The sequence below is a fragment of the Rhinolophus hipposideros genome (genome assembly GCF_964194185.1).
Source record: "Rhinolophus hipposideros genome assembly, chromosome: 13".
NCBI classification, from domain to species: Eukaryota; Metazoa; Chordata; class Mammalia; order Chiroptera; family Rhinolophidae; genus Rhinolophus; species Rhinolophus hipposideros.
The window spans coordinates 32720649-32739597 of NC_138059.1; the positions used below are offsets into that span (position 1 = coordinate 32720649).

Sequence of the window (18949 nt, forward strand, 5' to 3'; positions counted from 1 at the left end):
AAATTTTGAAAAGAAACAGAATGGCGCCTGAAACCTCATGTCCTCTCTCCTCTGAACTGCCTTGTCCTTCCCCCACTTCTCTTTTGTCTCAAACTCCACTCCGACACCATCTTGTTTCTCCTTGCTACCTCCTTCACCTTCACCTCAGCCCCCTGCTGCGTCTTCTCCTGAATCTTCTCTCTCTTCTCCCTCAGAACCTATCAGTACTTTTCCATTGAAGATTAAACCCTCTGAGGATCCTAGTAAACCCCCGTCGTCTACATTCCCTGGACCAAAGATGAGTTACAAGCTATAGTGAAGGAATTTCCTACAGTAACTAAAGATTCTAACAAGTTTGCTAAAAAATTTGATATTACTATTGAAGCTTATCAGCCTGGATTTTCTGATTTATATCAGGTAATTAATATGTTGGTTGGTGAAGTCCAAGCCAGACGTTGGGTTAGAATTGCCAGATGGGAACATCCTGAAAGGGATTTGGAAAAGCAAACCTCTGATTACTAGGAACTTGCTAGGAAACTACAAGCAATTCCCGAGGCTTTTCCAAAGGCCGTCGATTGAAACAAAATTCAGGATTGCTCACAGATGAGCAATTTTCAGATGATGGCCACACATGGACAGCTTTTAATTCTTTGTTTATCAATGGGCTGAATGAAGAACATTCCCTCCTGGTTAAGAGATCCAGGATGGAATGGGAGAAAATGCCCTACCCTGGACTTGGTAAATTTGGCAGATGAGCTCTCTCACAGCCTAGGCAGGCCACCTGGAAATAAGATTGCCAAGACATTTGATCTTCAACAAAGACAAATGGGAGATTCTGTGGGAAACCAGAGAATTCCAACTTTCTGCCATTACTGCAAGGAGCGAAGACACTGGAAAAGGGATTGCTGTTAAGTTTAAGTGTACAAAACACTCTCTGCCTTCTGACCAACTTCTTTCAGGCCTCCCAGTGGCGGGGCTCCGAGGATCTACAGGAGTTTTTTCCAGTCCTTCCCCTTAATCATCTTGGAGAGACCTCTTCAGATTGGGGAGGAAACTATGTTCATACTGACACCGGTGCTACACTCTCAGTGCTCAACCCCACTGTTATAAACAGGCCCCTGCCTCGGAGTAATAAGACGTTACATATGGTGGGGATTTTAAATAAACCTCAACAGGTTCATGTATCTGAACCTATTCCCTTTTGTCTAGGTCCCATAAGACATGAACATTGTTTTCTCCTCAGTTCTTCTGCCCCTTTCCATTTATTAGGCAGAGATTTCTTAGAGAACTATCATGCTGGTATATCCTTTTATTGAAAAGGAGAAATATTAGAGTTTCATGGTAACCATTAGAATCACCAATCAGGTGCATTACATGACCCTTCAGTAGGGTTTCCAGGTGGGAATTCTGCACCCGTCATGAATTTTTTTCGCCTTCCCGTTCCTGAATCCCGAGAAAAGTTAGTCGGGAAATCGGGAAAATCAGCTCCTTGAACCTAGTAAGTAATACCCTCAATGGGAAATAAATGTACTACTCAGAATGTATCTCTTAGACATTTTTCCTACTTATAGCTAGGGTTTCCGGGTGGGAATTCCTGCCTGTTCCAGGGAATTTTTTCTACTTTTCCATTCCCGAATCCCGAGAAAAGTTGGTCAGGAAATAGGGAAATTTGGCTCCTTGAACCCAGATGGTTGGTAGTATTGGTCATCACTTTGTGGAAACAATTCATCATGGAGAACAGAAAACAGTTTATATCTCGGGATTCGGGAGAAGGAAAGCGAAAAATATTCCTGAGCACGGGCAGGAATTCCCACCTGGAAACCCTACCTTTCAGCATCTTTCATATGTTCTGTCTCTGATGGTACGGTAACTAAATCTGACAGTACTGATTAATGATCCCTATTGGACCAACTACCATGTTCTTTATGGGCAAAATCTCCAACTGATATTGGCAGGATTCACAGTACACCTCCTATCAAGGTTCAAATTGATCTTTCAAAGCCTCTGACTAAAATTAATAAATATCTTATAAGAGGCCATCCAAGGTATAAAGCCCATTATAGAAGATTGCATAACTCAGGGTCTGATTATCCCTTGCATTAGTCCTTGTAACACTCCAATTCTACCTGTGAGAAAGTCAAAGGGACGAGAGTGGAGGTTTGTCCAGTACCTCCGAGCAATAAACCACATTGTCATCCCTCGACACCCTGTCATTCCTGACCCTCATACGCTGCGGACATCCATTCCAGCTGGAAGAAAATTCTTTACAGTAATTGATTTATGCAGTGCATTCTCTAGCATCCCAGTTGATGAAGACAGCCAATACCTTTTTGCTTTCACTTGGGAAAAAAAGCAATTTACCTGGACTGTAATGCCTCAGGGATTTACTGACAGCCCTTCTAATTTTTCAAAGATTCTGAAGAGCAATTTGGACGACATAATTTTCCCTAAAGATTCTACTTTGTTACAATATGTGGATGACTTAGTTCTTGGCTCTTCATCTCAGGTTTTGTTGCAGTATGATAGCATCCATTTGTTGACAGTATTGGCCTTAAAGGGACATAAGGTCTCTAAAGGGAAATTACGATTTGCCCCAAGCTCAGGTTCGATACTTGGGACATCTGATAGCGGAACAAAGTCTGCGCCTGGATTCAGTCAGGTTCCATGGCGTCCTATGTTTCCCAAGGTCCAAGACTAAGCTTCAATTATGAGATTTACTTGGACTAGTCGGCTATTGCTGAAATTGGATCCTAAATCTTTCTCTTATGGCAAACCCTCTATATGTCCTATTAAGGAATGACAGCCTGACCCAATTTCACGGGAACAGGGTGACGTAGCCTTGAACGCCTTGAAGGAGAGTTTAATAAACCCACCTTTTCTTGAGCATCCTAACTACCAGATTCCCTTCTTCCTTTCTGTACATGAAAAGGAAGGAAATGCCCTCAGGGTGCTCACTCAGAAACATGGGGATCAACATAGACCCCTAGGATACTATAGTCAACAACTGGACACTGTGGCTCGCGGATACCCTCCTTGCCTCAGAGCTATTGCTGTCACTGCCCTCCTGGTTAAGGCCACAGAAAAGATTGTTACAGGATCCCCTCTAACTGTCTTTGTGCCTCATGCAGTAAAAGGTCTTCTGAATTCTTGTCACACCCAGCATCTTTCAGTTAGCTATCTTACTTCCTATGAAATCCTTTTGTTATCCACTTCTCACATAACCCTTTCACATTGTAACAACCTTAATACAGCTACTCTTCTTCCTTCTGAGACTGAGGAAGCCCCTCATGACTGCCGGATATTAACAGACCATCTCCTGGCTCCTTGTGACGATTTGCAGAAAACTCCTCTGAGTAAAGCTAATTTCTCATGGTTTACTGATGGTTTTTACTGAAGAAACAACAATGGTAAGTACTGTGCTGGTTATGCTGTTGTGACTCCTTTTGAAGTCACTGAGGCAGCACCTTTGCCACTGGCCACTTCAGCACAGAAGGCTGAATTATATGCCCTCACTGGAGCTTACATTTTAGCAAAAGGGAAAGCTGTCAACATATATACCGACAGCCGACAGGCCTTTGGGGTGGCCCATGACTTTGGAATGCTATGGAAACAACATGGTTTCTGTACCTCCAATGGAGACAAAATTAAGAATGGTTCATATGAACAGAAATTATTGGACACTGTACTTTTACCTGGTGCTTTGGCCATTATTAAGATTCTGGGACATCCTAAACTTGATTCCCTGGAAGCCAAAGGAAATTACCTGGCTGACATTTTTGCTAAAAATGCTGCTCTTAAAGGCATCAGCAGCAGTCAAGTCTGTGTCATGGTCCAGAGAGAAGTTTCTCCAGCTGACGACTTCGAAAAACTGGCCAGAGAAGCCCAACAATCAGCTTCTGAAGAAGGAAAACATAACTGGAAATCCAACAATTATTGGTTTAATAAGGAAAAAAGACTCATTTGGACCAAATAACAAACCAGTCCTACCAGAAAGTTTGAAATTCCCACCTTTAACCACAGCACATGCACTAATCCATTGGTCAACTGACAAAATGGTATCTTTCATGCACCAATATTGGTGGGGAAATATTAATAAGGCTGCAAAAAGTGCCTACCTCAGGTGTCCCACCTGTCCAAAGCATAACTCAGGGAAACCTGTTCACACTACCCCTGGACATTCTAAGTTGCCAAATGGACCATTCAATGTCTGGCAACTAGACTTCATACAGCTTCCCCCATCTCATGGATACAAGTATGTTTCAGTCATGATATGCATGTTTTCTCACTGGACTGAAGCTTTCCCTTGCAGACAAGCTAATGCATCTGCAGTGGCCAAAGTGCTATTAGGAAAGATTATTCCTACTTGGGGAGCTCCTCTTGAACTCCACAGTGATCGAAGAACCCATTTCACTGGTCAGGTGCTAAAATTAGTCTGTGTTTTTTGGCCAGTCCTACATTTTCACTGTGTTTACCATCCTCAGTCTTCAAGATTGGCTGAACGCAGTAATGGTATTATTAAGACTCAGTTGGCAAAATTATTGAAACCTTTCAAATACCTTGGCCAAAAGCATTGCCATTAGCCCTTTTAAATCTCAGATGTACTACTTTTGGGACTCATAATCTCTCACCCTCTGAGATAATTACAGGACTTCCTATGCATCTGGCTCCTGCCTCTCTTGATCCACAACTGGTGAAAGGAGACATACTTGAGTATTGTAAAGGCTTCATTGATTCTATCGACAACAATCGTGCTTTAGTCAAACAATCATTTCACCATATACTCCAGGGAAGTGAAAAACTAAAAATTCATGCTTTACAACCTGGAGATTTTGTTTATTGGAAAAGACACCTGAAAACAGATTCCCTCCAGCCAAGCTGGAAGGGCCCTTACCCGGTACTGTTGACTAACCTGTGCTGCTAAACTCCAGGGAGTAGATTCTTGGAAACATGTGTCACACCTGAAGAAGACACCAAACCCTGACTGGAAAAGCATACAGTCTGGTGACCTGAAACTAAAACTGTCAATATTTAAAGCAGGTGACCTCTAAGGAACTTGAATTCCTGGTCAATGCCTGCCGCATAAGCGAGGTTGCTATGTTCTAATTCTGTTTTAACTTTGACCTATTGGAGCTCTGCTTCTGATGCTAGTCGACACTGGACACCAGATATTTCCCGATCCATGCACTCTTCCCCATGATGTAAGAGATGACACCCAGAAGAGGCCCTTCTGACATCGAGGGACAAAAGGCCGAACAGACCTATATAGAGGGACAAAAAGGCTGGACACCAGAAACCCTGCGGATAGAAGACCTGACTGTTGATCAATGATGCTTTTAGAGAAAAGATCTTGATCAAGATGGGGTTACCATGAAAGTGAACTGGCATTTTAGGATTCTTAACCATGAAGCTGGAGGGACTGTGAGTGGAGCTGGGCCCTTTGTGGGCTCTCTGACCTTGACTTCCTGTTGAACTCTGTAACTTCCGGGGGAAGGACGGGAATAAAGGGAGAAGCCATGTTAGGCGCTGGGTTCCCTTTTTTCCATGTGGGCGGACGAAGGGCAGTCCAGCCGTGAGTGTGCCTGCACTTCTTGGTGGTTCCGTTTCTTTTTCTTTTCCCGAATAAATCATTCTTTTGGTGGATTACCTAGAGAATTATTTGCCCAGTTGACACTACTAACGAATATTTTTAACACATCAACTTAAAAAAACAAAAACAAACATAATTATCTCCAATATTGCTTATAACTATCAATCAGTCACATAGTACCTTCCTCAATTTTAGTTCCATCTCTATGATACTTTATTATAATACACCAATTTTGTTACAATTTTATAGTCATCTGCCTGAAAATCCCTGTAATAAGTAACAATAATATTAATAAACAAATTTACGTGGTTTATGACATGAACTGTGATCTTTTTAAAGGGATGTCTTTATACAAGAGACAACCCACACAAAGATATTCAGTACCTGGTGCTGCAATCATTTAACAGATTAAGAAACAATCAAAGTGAAATCAGTGATTTATACCAAGATTGGATTCCAGAGTTACAGTTAGAATTCAAGAGTAACAGCCTCAAAGCTCAGATACATTTCTTCCTTCATATAACATGAATCTTTTCTTAGCTGTGCTCTATCACTACAAACTATTTTCTAAAAATCCTCTTGGAACTAGACATCAAAATGGTAGTAAAAAAAGATAAACATGAAGGACAAATAATTTGCTTTGTTTATAAGTAATTGTGACTCAAAATAAACCACAGCCTGTATTTTAGAAAAAAATTTTAAATTTTGCACACGAATGGATCTAATATGTAAAATTTACCGCCAGCACAGATATATGTGGAGCACATTTTGTGACCCTTAGACACAAACACACTTAAGACTGCATTTAAATAAAATATTTTCTATTATATGTAAATTATTTTGTATTTTTAGTGCTCTATATATGATAAATTTGAGCAAAATAAAATCACCTAAGTCTATGTGTTTCATTTTTATAAATTTTAAATATACAATATCTAAACATGATCTTTTAAGGTAAAAACTTCAGAGGTTATAATCATTAAAAGTAATGGATAAAGCAGGTCAGTAATTAAATTGATCACACCTCCCAGAAGGCCAAAAACCTAGTGGATGAAGGCCAAAAACCTAGTGGATGACAACAAAACTCAACATTTTCCAGCTGCTGAGAAGTAGAAGCTTTCAACATTTGGATGTGCGCAGGCATCTTATTTTCCCAGGATTTCAAAGTCCACATGCAGGCTGCTGTTGGGCTATTATAAATGAGTAATTCAAGTAGGGCGTGACTGCTTCTTGTATTAACTTGATAAAGATGTTTCACTCCAAATGCATCAACAGTTGTGTTAAGTCATCCCTTTCACAGGCTGGCTGAGGATTACTTATGCTATGCTTTGTTAACAATGAATCCAATAATTTTTTTTAAAAAAAGGTTTACTAACTTCTATATTTGTTTTTCTAAGGCTGAAAATTAAATTCCACTTAATAATTAACTCTAAGCTAAGCCACATAAATTAAATACAATCCAATGATTTCAATACTTACTTTCATTTTAAAAAGTCTTAGAAAACAAAAGTAATAACAAGTATTTCAAATCACATTGTAAAATTAAAAATTGTAAATGTGATTTTCTAATTATAGTTATCTGAATATAGGAATACTTTAGAAGGAAAACTACCTCATCATAAATATATACTAAACCCATTTAACAATTACACATTTTATATTTGTATGAAAATATGGACTTCAACTGATACTGACTACCAAACATTTAAATCAAATAATATGTCAAATTAAAGTATTTGCAATGCTTACACAACAAGATTTTCAACTCATATGCAGTCTTCTGTCATTCCTGGTTTAAATATCAATCCTTCTTTGAGAAACCTTTCCTAGTATCATTCAATGCTCCTTTCTTCCATTCAAATTAAATCTTTCCTCTCTATTTTCAGACAGAAGTATTTTTCTCACAATCAACTGCAGCATTTGTTAAAGCTGCTAAGCTTGTTTATAGAATTAGCTGTATATGTATACTACTCAAAAGGGGCAATGTACTGAATAACTTTACATACCAACCTCTAGCAGTAATATGCATGCAGCTAGCTGTCAATAAAAAAAATTAAATACAATTCAATGAACTGAATAGTCAGTGACTTAGGGTGTGAATTTCTCCATAGTCTTTGTTCTATAGTGTAATGAAATGGTTAAGAATATGAGTTCTAGAGTCAAATGGCTTCGGTTCTATTTAAAATGCCTAAAATGATACCTGACACAAATGAAGAACTAGAAAAATATTAATACTATACCTATTGTCTCTGTCACCCTGAATAAAACTTGCTTCTTGTTCCTTTGTCCCTTGTCTCAATGAAGGGTACCCCACTGTGTATCCAACTCTCCAAATCAGAACCCTGGGTGCTTGCCTACTGTTCCATTTTCCTTAGCCATCATATTCAATAATCAATTCCTGTTGATTCTAACACATTACAATACCACAAACTTGTGTAACTCTCTCCATTAACATCATTTTTTTCACTGCAACATTCTTCTAATCTCCCTGCTTCTTGTCATTTACCCTCATCCACACCACTGCCTAAAATGGTTTCTAAAGCTTAATTACGATAAAAAATTTCCATTGCTCCCTTTGGGTACTCAGTCCGACACCTTTAAAATGACTTTCAAGGCCTTTCATAATCTGATGGGGCTGGCTGATCTCATCAAGCATGAACTCTTATGCTCGCATTCCATTCTAACCTACAGTTGCAGAAAACTAGTTTACAGTTTCCACAAACCTGACCCACTGTTTCTCCTCCAGCTTAAAATCAAGGTCTCATCTTGGACATGACTGATCCCAGTAATGCTTTCCCAAATCCCAAGTCTGGATAAAGGGTTTCCTTCAAAGTGAACTCATACTATCTTGTTTTACAGCAATATTTTAACTATCCTTTAGTTATCTGCTTATGAGTGTGTCTCCTTCCATGAACTATAAGCTCATTAATAAGAGGTAAAAGGCTCTTTTTCACCTTAGTATCTCAAGGTTCCAGCACGAAGTAAATATGTACTGAATGAATGAAGATAACTACCTGGTTACCTGAAAAGGTACCATTTAAGTGAAAATATACATAATAAAAAGAACACCAGACAACAAGAGGCAGTCTTACCTCTTCCACTCACTAGCTGCTTAACTCTGATGACAACATTTGACCATATGTAAACTATTTGCTTTATTCTTTTCTTTGAACTAGAAATGAACTTGAAAGTCTCCCCCCCTTAAAACATATGTATTCTTTGAACAGAATTAGTAATTATAACAAAATCTTTAAGGAAGTAATGATTTAACAATAACTGCCAATGATTGGCAATTAATGATTTAACAATATCAAATTGATTTTTAAAATTGACTCTTACCCAATAACTGCTAGTTTAATGTTGCCTATTCTTTCTTCCCTCTTTCCTCTCTGTTCAGTGGCTGCCCACCACCTGTCAGTGGATTTCAATCTCATCACCTCCTTTCTTCCCCCAAAGATTATTTACTAAAAACTGCCTGCCTTTCACTAAAATCAAAACTCACTGAAGGTTTTCTGTTTTGTACTATCCCAGACAGTTGGCTAAAGATAAAATACAATGTCAACTATATTTTGAAGACATATTTTAATTATAAATAGAAAACAAATTATAAGAAAAATAAAGTCATTTTAAACATTTTATCACTAGACTAAAACTGTCTGAGGAGAAATGCAAATTATGTTATCATGAAATCTGGCATTTTATTCAGATATACACCAAGAACCCCCCCAAAAAAAAAATCTTTAAAAAATAAGCTGTAGACTGTGGCTTTCAGGGTATATATGTGCTTTTAGTAAAATTTTATTTAAATATTAAAGAATTATAAGAATTACTGTGCAAGAATTCCTAGTTTTGAGCAAAATAAGCATTATAATCCATAAATAACTTAGTTGAAAATAAATATTTTGGAAAATATTTTAAAATCGTGTTTAAATTTGTAGAAATTTTCAAATACCATAGAAGAGAATAAATATGAATGGGAAATGACTTATAATCCAATCAAGCATTGATAATACGCAATTTTCCTATGAGTGTAATACATGAATATAGATGTAAACATATATTCATATGTACACATTCAGAGAAATTTTAAATTTTATATGTTGGTTTATATTTCTATTTTTTCACACAAGCTTTTAATATGAACATTTTCCTATGATACATATTTTGTATTGGCTAATTTCAAAGACGTTCCTTCTATGGACATACACTAATTTATTACATAATTTGCCTACTATTTGACAACAAAGATGATCGTGATTATTATAAATAAGCTGATGTGAATACCCTTACATTTTAAATACTACTCTTAAAATGCATCTTGGATTACTCCCTTAGGAAATAGTCTTGGAAAAGGGATAATAAAGGATGATCACTCTTAAAGTCCTTAATACATTATATTAAACTGATTTCTGTAGAGTTCATAGCCCTAGCAAACTTCAGCTTTCAGTTTTACAATTCATTAAATACCAATTTCACAGGAAAAAATTGTTCCCTATTTTCATTTTGATATCCATTTCTTTGACTTCATTAGTTTAAATTTTTTCATACGCTTTTGATCATTTGTAACGTACTTTTGCAAACTTTGGCAATTTTCCTGGTGTATTTCTATTTTTGTTTTTCTATTTATCTGTAATTGAGTTCTGCACAACTTTGTCTACTATATTCTTACCAGAACAGTACTGCAGAATTCCATCTTCTAAGTGGAGAAAAATCAGATAAGATGCAATTTTTATATTTGAAAAAAGGTTTCTTATGGTTTAGATAATACTACGTAACACATTTAATTCTCATAAGAAAAGATACAATATAATAAATTATCCACAAAAATAAAAATGTCATAATCACGAGCATGTTACTTCTGAAAAGGTCTGGGAACTTCTCTTTCTTGTGGGTATGCACACACACGTGCGCGCTCTCTCGCTCTCGCTCTCACTTTTTCTCAAGACCTAAAGCAGTGCCTGACAGAGTAGTATTCAAGCATTTGTCATATATATTTTTTTCCAGAAAAGTTTTTTAAAAAATTAGAGCACATTACTTACCTTAAAACCAGATTAGAACATTTTATTTATTTACTAAATTAACAAAGTGAAAAAGTCTTTTTCTGCAAAGTTGTACATATTAACAAAGCACCTTGCTGAAGAAAACTTCATATGACAAGATTTCAAAAGTTAAACTGAAGTTACAGTCTACAGAATTAGCTCACAATTATTCAACAATCAAAAAATACCTCCTTTGGACAGGAGGAAACTGTTACTTCATCACTGCCCTCTGCCGGTGGTATTATTTCCCTTTAATTTTCCCTCCATGTACTGAATCTTTGCCTCATAAAATTACTTCTGAACTGCCTCTATATTTAAACCATCCATAGCTAAAAATAGCCTAGCCATCTGGAATTTAGTAAGGCTTGTAGGAAAAACATTGTGCTTCAGTGAAAAGCTCTACACTGTTTAGAGTACACCCTTCCAGGTTAGCTGAGTCTGATTCTATGGGGATTCTGCATCTTTCATTACCTTTGAGCTTTCTTACATCCATAAATCGTAGATAACTAATAGCAATGCAAAATAATTCTTGACTATAAATGCAAATAAATTCTGTCATATAGAAGTTCAATTGATCTCCCTTTCCTCCTGTGGAAGAAGCTAGTTTTGTGTCCATTTCCAAATATATTACAGTATTACTGATCTGTAAAAGTCTCTTTTCTTCAATTCTCATTTGATCTGGTTGTAACATCTTCCTGGTTCTCTCATTATAATGATGTTAATAATCTGTAACATTTGTCCATTTTATATCTATTTGAAAGTCATGATTTTACTTTTTAAAAAAATTATTTAACAAGCTAAATCCAAACTACATTGTTCCCCCACACACCAAGTTAGAAATAAAATTAGGTGGGCTTATAGACAACAGAACTATGCCAAAATGGCAAAAATCATTTCCTTTGGGCCATCCTCTATTTACCGAATACCTATCAAATACTTGTTATGATCCCTGCCCTTAGAAACTCCTAGCTTCATGGGGAAGGAATCCTATTAACAGTTCTAACTGTCATGTGATATGGTCAAAGTGCTATGGTACTGCTTAGAAGGGAGTAACCGATTGGGAAAGATGGAGAAGAAAAGGAGGAAGCAGAGGAGAAGGAGTTGGGGCAAAAGTCTTAGGAAGGTGAAAATAAAACAAAAACACTCAGCAAACAGACTTGCAACATAATGGACAACTGATTCTCATCATTTATTTACAAAACAAAGCAGTGACATAGGATTATTCCTATGTCAAAAAGGATACAAAAGCTATCTGGAATCAAGTTTCTTCTAGAGGTATGGGACAATTAGGGGCAGAGTCAGGTAGCAAAGACGTGAATTTCACTCCTAAGTGTTTTATAAATCAACTCCTACTGGTTCACTATGGCTTGTACTCCTCTTCGAGCCAATATGACAGCTACTTACAAGCCAACTTCAAAATCTTGACAGGAAAGGCAAAAATAAAAACACACTTTAAAGACATATTCTCTAAAATATAAAGTAAACTTAAATGATAATAAGCTTTTTGATCTATATAAAATATACAAAATACTACACATTTTATAGTGGGTTTACTTAATCCATTATGACCTGAAATATTTACTGTATTTACAAATAAAGCTACTACTTATTTACTCTGTATACCAGCTTCCTTTTACTATACAAGAAGTAAAAAACTGCAAAAATGTTGACCTTGTGCTATAAAAGAGGGCAATAACTGGTCACCCACAAGGCTCAAGAGATTTCTCATACTGGCTTCCTTCCAGAATCTGGGACCTTTCAAAGAGCAAACAAAGCAATTTCCTGTTGCTATTGAGTCTGTCCCTGACTCTACCACAACAGCATCCAGGAGACATTTCAATCTGGAAGTTTAGATTCTTGGACTAGGTAAAGGATTTGCTGTTCCTAGATTAAGAACTGCACACCCACAGGTTTAGAGAGTTAAAGAAAAATTTAAAGTGGATAGGGATCAGTTGGATGCAGAGAACAAGGTAGGAAAGGACAAGACTCAAGAGAAAAACCTTAAGTTGTGAATGAAAAATAATATAGGGCACTATTTTATACAGTCATTAATACTTAAGTTTGCATTATGTTTTACAATGTTTACAATGTACTGGAGGATATAGTATTTTATTTAATCTACACAACAACCTTAGCCAGATATCAGATATCCTTAATTAACAGATGAAAAACCAATACTCAGTGAGACTGACTTGCTCAAAGTAATATAGTTTACAATGGATGAATTTGAACTTAGAATATAAGCCTTCTTATAATTCATTCATTCATTCAGCCTTAGTATTTATATGCCTGTCTCTTCAATGTATTAGAAGTTTCTCTACAGTAGAGATTTTGGTGCATCATTATATTTCTACACACAGAAAACTTTCAATAAATATTTTCTGGATGAATGAATAAAGACTATAAGAAAAAAGCAAATTATGAGAATGGTGAAAAAAATACTGAAAAGTGTTCCTTTACTTAAAGAAAGATGAATTTGAGAATCAACCACAGCACAGAATAACATCATGATTTGAAAAACAAATATTTTTCAATATATACCTCCTTCAATATATATACACACATTTTAAATATATCCATAAACTCCCTTAATTACTATTCTAGGCAGAAATTTATATTTCTTGTACTTGAAAACATTGTCCTGTGTTATTACAAGATATTTATTAAACTTTTTGCAAAAATAATTATACTCAAAATGCATTTCACAAACCTGTCATTGTGTATACGTGCATGCATATATATCTAAATTGAAAAAACAAATTTTTATGTAATTAGTAGGATAAAAAAATTCTCTGTACTACAAATGCAACATTGTCAAAAGGCTATGTCCTGGTTAACTATCATAATCCTTTAGAAAGTGTTTATATTATGATTAAACATCACTTTGCTGCTATATTCCCAAAACTAGTTCATATGGAAAAAAGATCAGTAAACTTACTTTTATGCGTAACATCTTTAACATTTGCTCCCCTTTCTGTGCTTGTGATTAAATGTAACATTTTGAAATCCCAAAGTTCTGAGAAAAGCATAAATCCTTGTCTCACAGCTGCTGTTTGACTCTAGAAACACATGCATTTTCTTTTCAAGCATCTACCATCAAAACTCCCAAAGGACTTCGACTGGAGAACACCTGCATCTCTTCATTTAGTTTCAATAACAGAGCCTAAACTCCAAAATTACAAAAATAGACGCTCTGTTCAGCTGTAGTTACATTTTGCCCCTAATTCCCGTGAACAAAAATGCTCAGAGCATGAAATCATTCAGGCAAGCTCTGTCATCAAGAGGATAAGATTTTTTTGTACCAGAAGCCCAGTGGGAACATGATAGAAAACTGGCAACAATTACAGATAAAGTACATAGTAAAGTCCTCAGGGAGGAAAGAGGAAATGTAATAAGATAGATGGGTATAATTTTTACACATTTATGCCCAAACCACAAATGTGAATTGTCTTTAATTGCTACAATATATAAGCATTTTTACGCATGTGTCCTGTCAAAAATACTAAAAACATAACTTCAAGGCAATTCACTTAATTCTACATTGTAAGGAGAAGTTTTTGGAACAAAAACATTCCCCATAAATTAGAATTTACAATCTAAAATACTGTCTCCATGTTAAAAACTCCCCAAAAATTCATATTCTAACCAACCAATTCAGAATGGTGAAATAAAGAGTGTGTGTATTTGCTGGTATGTTTTAATCAAGAAAGAGAACTATCCCTTCCCCACTCCAATTTAACTATGAATTTCCAGAAACTATAGAAATATAATTGTGACTTTCCTTTCCAATAACAATGATCAAAAGCTGCCTGTATGTGATGGGGAAAATATAAAATAACTTTTAATATGACAATCTACTAAAATTAAAAACTTTATTTCTGAAACTGATTACATTGGAAATAGGAAGATTTGCTTAAACTGTATTATTATACGTTAAAATGACATTTTAAGAAGAGCACTTGTTTTCCATTATTTTATAACATCATAATCACATAATTCTATTTTTCTAACCTCAGAAGAAATAATTATACTGCTTTTCATATATTAGCAGCAAAAGTAGCATGTTCATCTCATCCTACTTATACAAGTAACTATAGCCAAACAGATATTTTAAAAGACACCTTCTTTATTAATAGTAAACCAAAATCAATTAGATGAAATTTCATAGGAATAAGAGTGAAGGTCTTCAGGTAAATCTATGAACTAATACAGATATATAAAGTATGGAAAACTGCGTTAACAGTAGTTTATGTTAAAAACTCTGGTTCCCAGTGGCACATAAAACCAAGACAAATAAAAGTTCACTATATATATCTGAGAAACACACACTGTACTTTGTGCTATGTGAAAGACTGTGTTTAATTTTAAGAGACATTTTCAAATATGTAGTGGAAGTAATCAGCATGGCAGTGAATCTGAAGACAAATAATATGGGGAATGACTAAAATAAATTTATTATGTTTATCTTAGACTATTCAGTTAAAAAAAAGCTTTTGTGGAACAACTACCGTATGCAGGGGAGAAAGACAGAACAATTGAGCTAGTGCTGAAAGTGATAGCAATAGAGGGGAGTACTCCCATTCATTGAAATAGTGAATAATGGAGTATGAAATGGGGTAAGGGTGGATTTTATTCAGTTTAGTTTTTAAATGTTAGGCACCAATAAATATACATAGGGATATGGTCAAGAGGTGGCTGAAATTTAGAGTCTGGATCTCAAAAGAAAATAAATGGACAGAGAGATATAAACACATGGTAGGCTGCTAAAAACAGGAGTGTTTGATTAGATCATCCAAATAGACAAGGACCAATACATAATCTGGGAAAGGACCTATATTTAAGGTACAAAGAAAAGAAACACCTTTGAGGGGGGAAATGAAGATGGTTCAGCAAGGAGAATCAAAAAACTACATTGTTCTGGTGTCAAGAATTCGGAGCCTAAGATTTTACCCTATCACAGTGTAATGAATGCTGAAGACAGGAAATTCCTGAGTCAAAGGATTGTACTACTCATGGCACAGCAAGCTGCGTGAGTATCAACATATTTGCATCAGTTCCCTTTGTCCACAAGTTCCACAGAAGTGACAACAAAGATGCATCCAGATGGATGCCTGCACGTGCAGTGGGATGCGTGATAAGAGAAACCCTGAGCTGAGGAATAAAATGTTTTATAATAGTAACGTGCCTTCCATTGTCTTCAAAGGAAGATACTAGATCTGCCTCCAAGGTTGTTAATACACACACATCGTTGAAGAGACAGTCCAGAACAAAAGGTGGTCAGTGCTTTCATTAACAAGATATGCAAAAACACAAAAGACGTATAGAGAGTTGTCCTTAATACTTGGAAGCCATGAGAGACTAAGGTTTCAACAGAAAAAGTATGTCATACGGTAAATGCCAAAGAAAGAAGATGAATACTAAGAAAGGGAAATGAAGTGAAGAAAGGTAAGAATAGGTTTTGTCAGGTATACTTAAGGCTGATTATTCCATGTCACCTTTAAGACTAAAACCAGACCAAGAAATGGAAGTTTCAGTCCAATGAACAGAAGATCTAACAGCAATTAGAACTGTCTAACAAAGACAGATAGGGGTAGATAATCTCTGCAATAGATATAGATATAAGCAGAAGGAGAAGAGGAAGAAGAAACATAGGGAGACAAAGGGGAAGGAGGTTACAATGTATCATATTAAGAACTTACTATTTATCTGTCGAATACATTCAGATCATTGCCCATCTGTCATAAATGTTCATTTATTCATTCATTCAACAAATGATTTCTCAAGCACTGCCTATGTCTCAAGTAACGTTAGGCTCTGGGAACAAAATGACAAGCAACCAGTGACTAACTGCCCTCAAGGAACTCACTGCCAAATGGCGAAGACAGAGTATTCAAATCACACAATTGTATAAATATACACTGACACTGGGTTTATGAAAGGAAAGTCTAGTGAACTATGAAAACATGGGGACAGGGGAGTTGGGGAAAGGCAGCATCAAGGAAGGCTTCCTTTAAGAGGTGTCGAGCTATCTTGAGGCCAAGCTAGAATTAAACACATATATAAGGTGAAAGAGTAAGGATAGTTGTGAGAATCCCAGACAGAAAAAACAGCATATGCCAACATACAATCACCACTGAGACCAAGAGATCTGAAGCACATAGAGAGGGAGACACATAAAAAGGACTTCTAACACTGGCTTAGAAATTGGAAATTGAAATGGATGACCACTAAGTAACTTTAATTCTAAGTTGACAGTACGTTGTGATCATTTTATATTTCTAAATAGCAGACAACCCAAAATTTATTTATACATTAATACCAGAATTAACAAAGACACAGAACTTTTTAGCAAGCAAAACCTGCTATATATCCTATGAAAAATATAGCACATAAAAAAGAGCCGAAGTCTATATGTAAAAGATAAAGAAAAAAAAGTTTAGAACCCATTTTAAAATAAATTACATGCATAATTAGTCCCCAAGTTCTCCTACCGCTAAACAAAGAAACATCTACTTTCTCTATTTGACCCTTAATTTCTATACAAATGTATGAAATAGAAGACTCATTAAATGGTTCCTGTGAATAATAACAATGAATACAGAATGTAGCCTGGCACACTAGACTCCCACAAGAGGCTTCAGCTACTTCACTGTAATTAGTCTGTCAAGAAGATAATGCAGTCAAGAGTGAACGAGGGTTTGATAGGAATTGCGTTGAATATGTATATTGCCTTAGGCAGTATGGACATTTTAATTATATTAATTCTTCCTATCCATGAACATGGAACGTGTTTCCATCTATTTATGTCTTCTTTCATTTCTTTCTTCAGTGTTGTATAATTTTCTGAGTACAGATCCTTTACATCTTTGGTCGGAGGGATAGTGGATGGGGGGAGGGGGGTTCACAGTATGAGGGATATAAATGATGAACGTCTAAGTATTACCTTGTTTTGTACACCTGAAACTAATAAATAAATTAATTAATAAAAAAAATAAAAAATAAAAATAAAGGTCCCAAAATATCAAAAAAAAAAAAAAAGAGTGAACGAGGGAAAAATGCAAAGGGAGTTAGTTACTGAGACTTCAAAGACAAAGTAATTCTGTGACACCATGAAAGTGTGGCTCTCTCGACAATGTTTAATATGAAATAAGAATGGAGATCTTAAAGTTAAGGACTTTTAAAGCGGAGGGATGAAATGGTTAGCAATATGGATCCTAAGGTTACATGATAAATATAAATAGCCTAGGAAAATGGAAAAATGTTATATAGTTAGAAGCCCCAAGTTCAAGATCAAAATCTGACTTGCTAGGTACTTGGACAATTTCTAGGCCTTTATTTCCTCTTCTGTAATATACAAATAACATTTGCTGTGCTGAAAACAGTCATGTTTTGAAAACCAATTTATATGAAAATGACTTTTAAATTGTAAACGAATTTTATAGCGAGTTCTACTTATACCATGAATATTTCTTTCAGTCACATATATACCTAATTCCCATTTATAAAGCTTGTCCATTCTCACATTCTGAAGTCAGAGGTAAAAAAAAAACTCTGCCTCTGTCTCTGAACTCAGCTTTCCTCAAAACTCATTTCCTAACTGACTTCTGTATAATATCCACACTTGCTGGCTCCCAGTTATAATCCCCTGCCTTTAATTTGGGAGCATATGCACAAAGGCAACTGTCTTACACACGTCATGTCATGATAGAAGCCAGTTAGAATGATCACCAAACTCCTCTAAAATACACAATTTGCCTCAAGTCACTTAGCTTATCACTTACTACTCTACATTCAAATACCTCTCGAATTCTATAAATGAAAGGGAAAAGTTCATTAACAACCTCACCTGGACATCTGTCTGTCTGTGAAAAAAACAGCAGTTTTTTACTTCTGCTGAAAAAAAAAGCAGTTGATTACTTCTGCTTCCCTTTAACTGTTCACCTAAAAGGGTTTAACCACCCAGCATCTTCTTCTTTTTTTTTTTTAAACTTTAGGAAAAATTCCTGTGTCATTTCCCTTTGGTGTTCCAGCCACAAAAGCCAAAAATAAATAAATAAATAAAACAAATAAACGTAATCATCACTTACTTGCTCATTCACTCATTAACTATCTGTTGATAGCATAGGATATGTGGGATATTGTTCTGGACACTGGGAATACAGCAGTGACTAAAGAAGCCAAAAACTCCTGACCAAATGAAACATAAATTCTAATAGCGGGGGAAAAATCAACAAGATAAATCCGTAATATATATATATATATATATATATATATATATATATATATACATATATATATATATGTGTGTATATATATATATATATATGTATAGTATGGTGGACTC

The 18949-nt window shown here is 35.7% G+C and overlaps 1 protein-coding gene across 9 annotated transcripts in view; it reads right to left on the reverse strand.

The window, feature by feature from the left end:
• The window catches only part of VPS13B (vacuolar protein sorting 13 homolog B), a 765148-nt gene that overhangs the window by 510288 nt on the left and 235911 nt on the right, over positions 1-18949 (reverse strand). The window contains exon 20 of one of the 9 annotated variants that reach the window (XM_081070823.1): positions 11765-12025. The exons of the other annotated variants lie outside the window; for them this stretch is intronic. Within the exon in view, the coding sequence (XP_080926949.1) occupies positions 12006-12025 (20 nt within the window). The 3' untranslated portion in view covers positions 11765-12005. Of the gene's footprint in view, positions 1-11764; positions 12026-18949 lie in introns of those variants that run through there. 9 annotated transcript variants of the gene reach the window in all.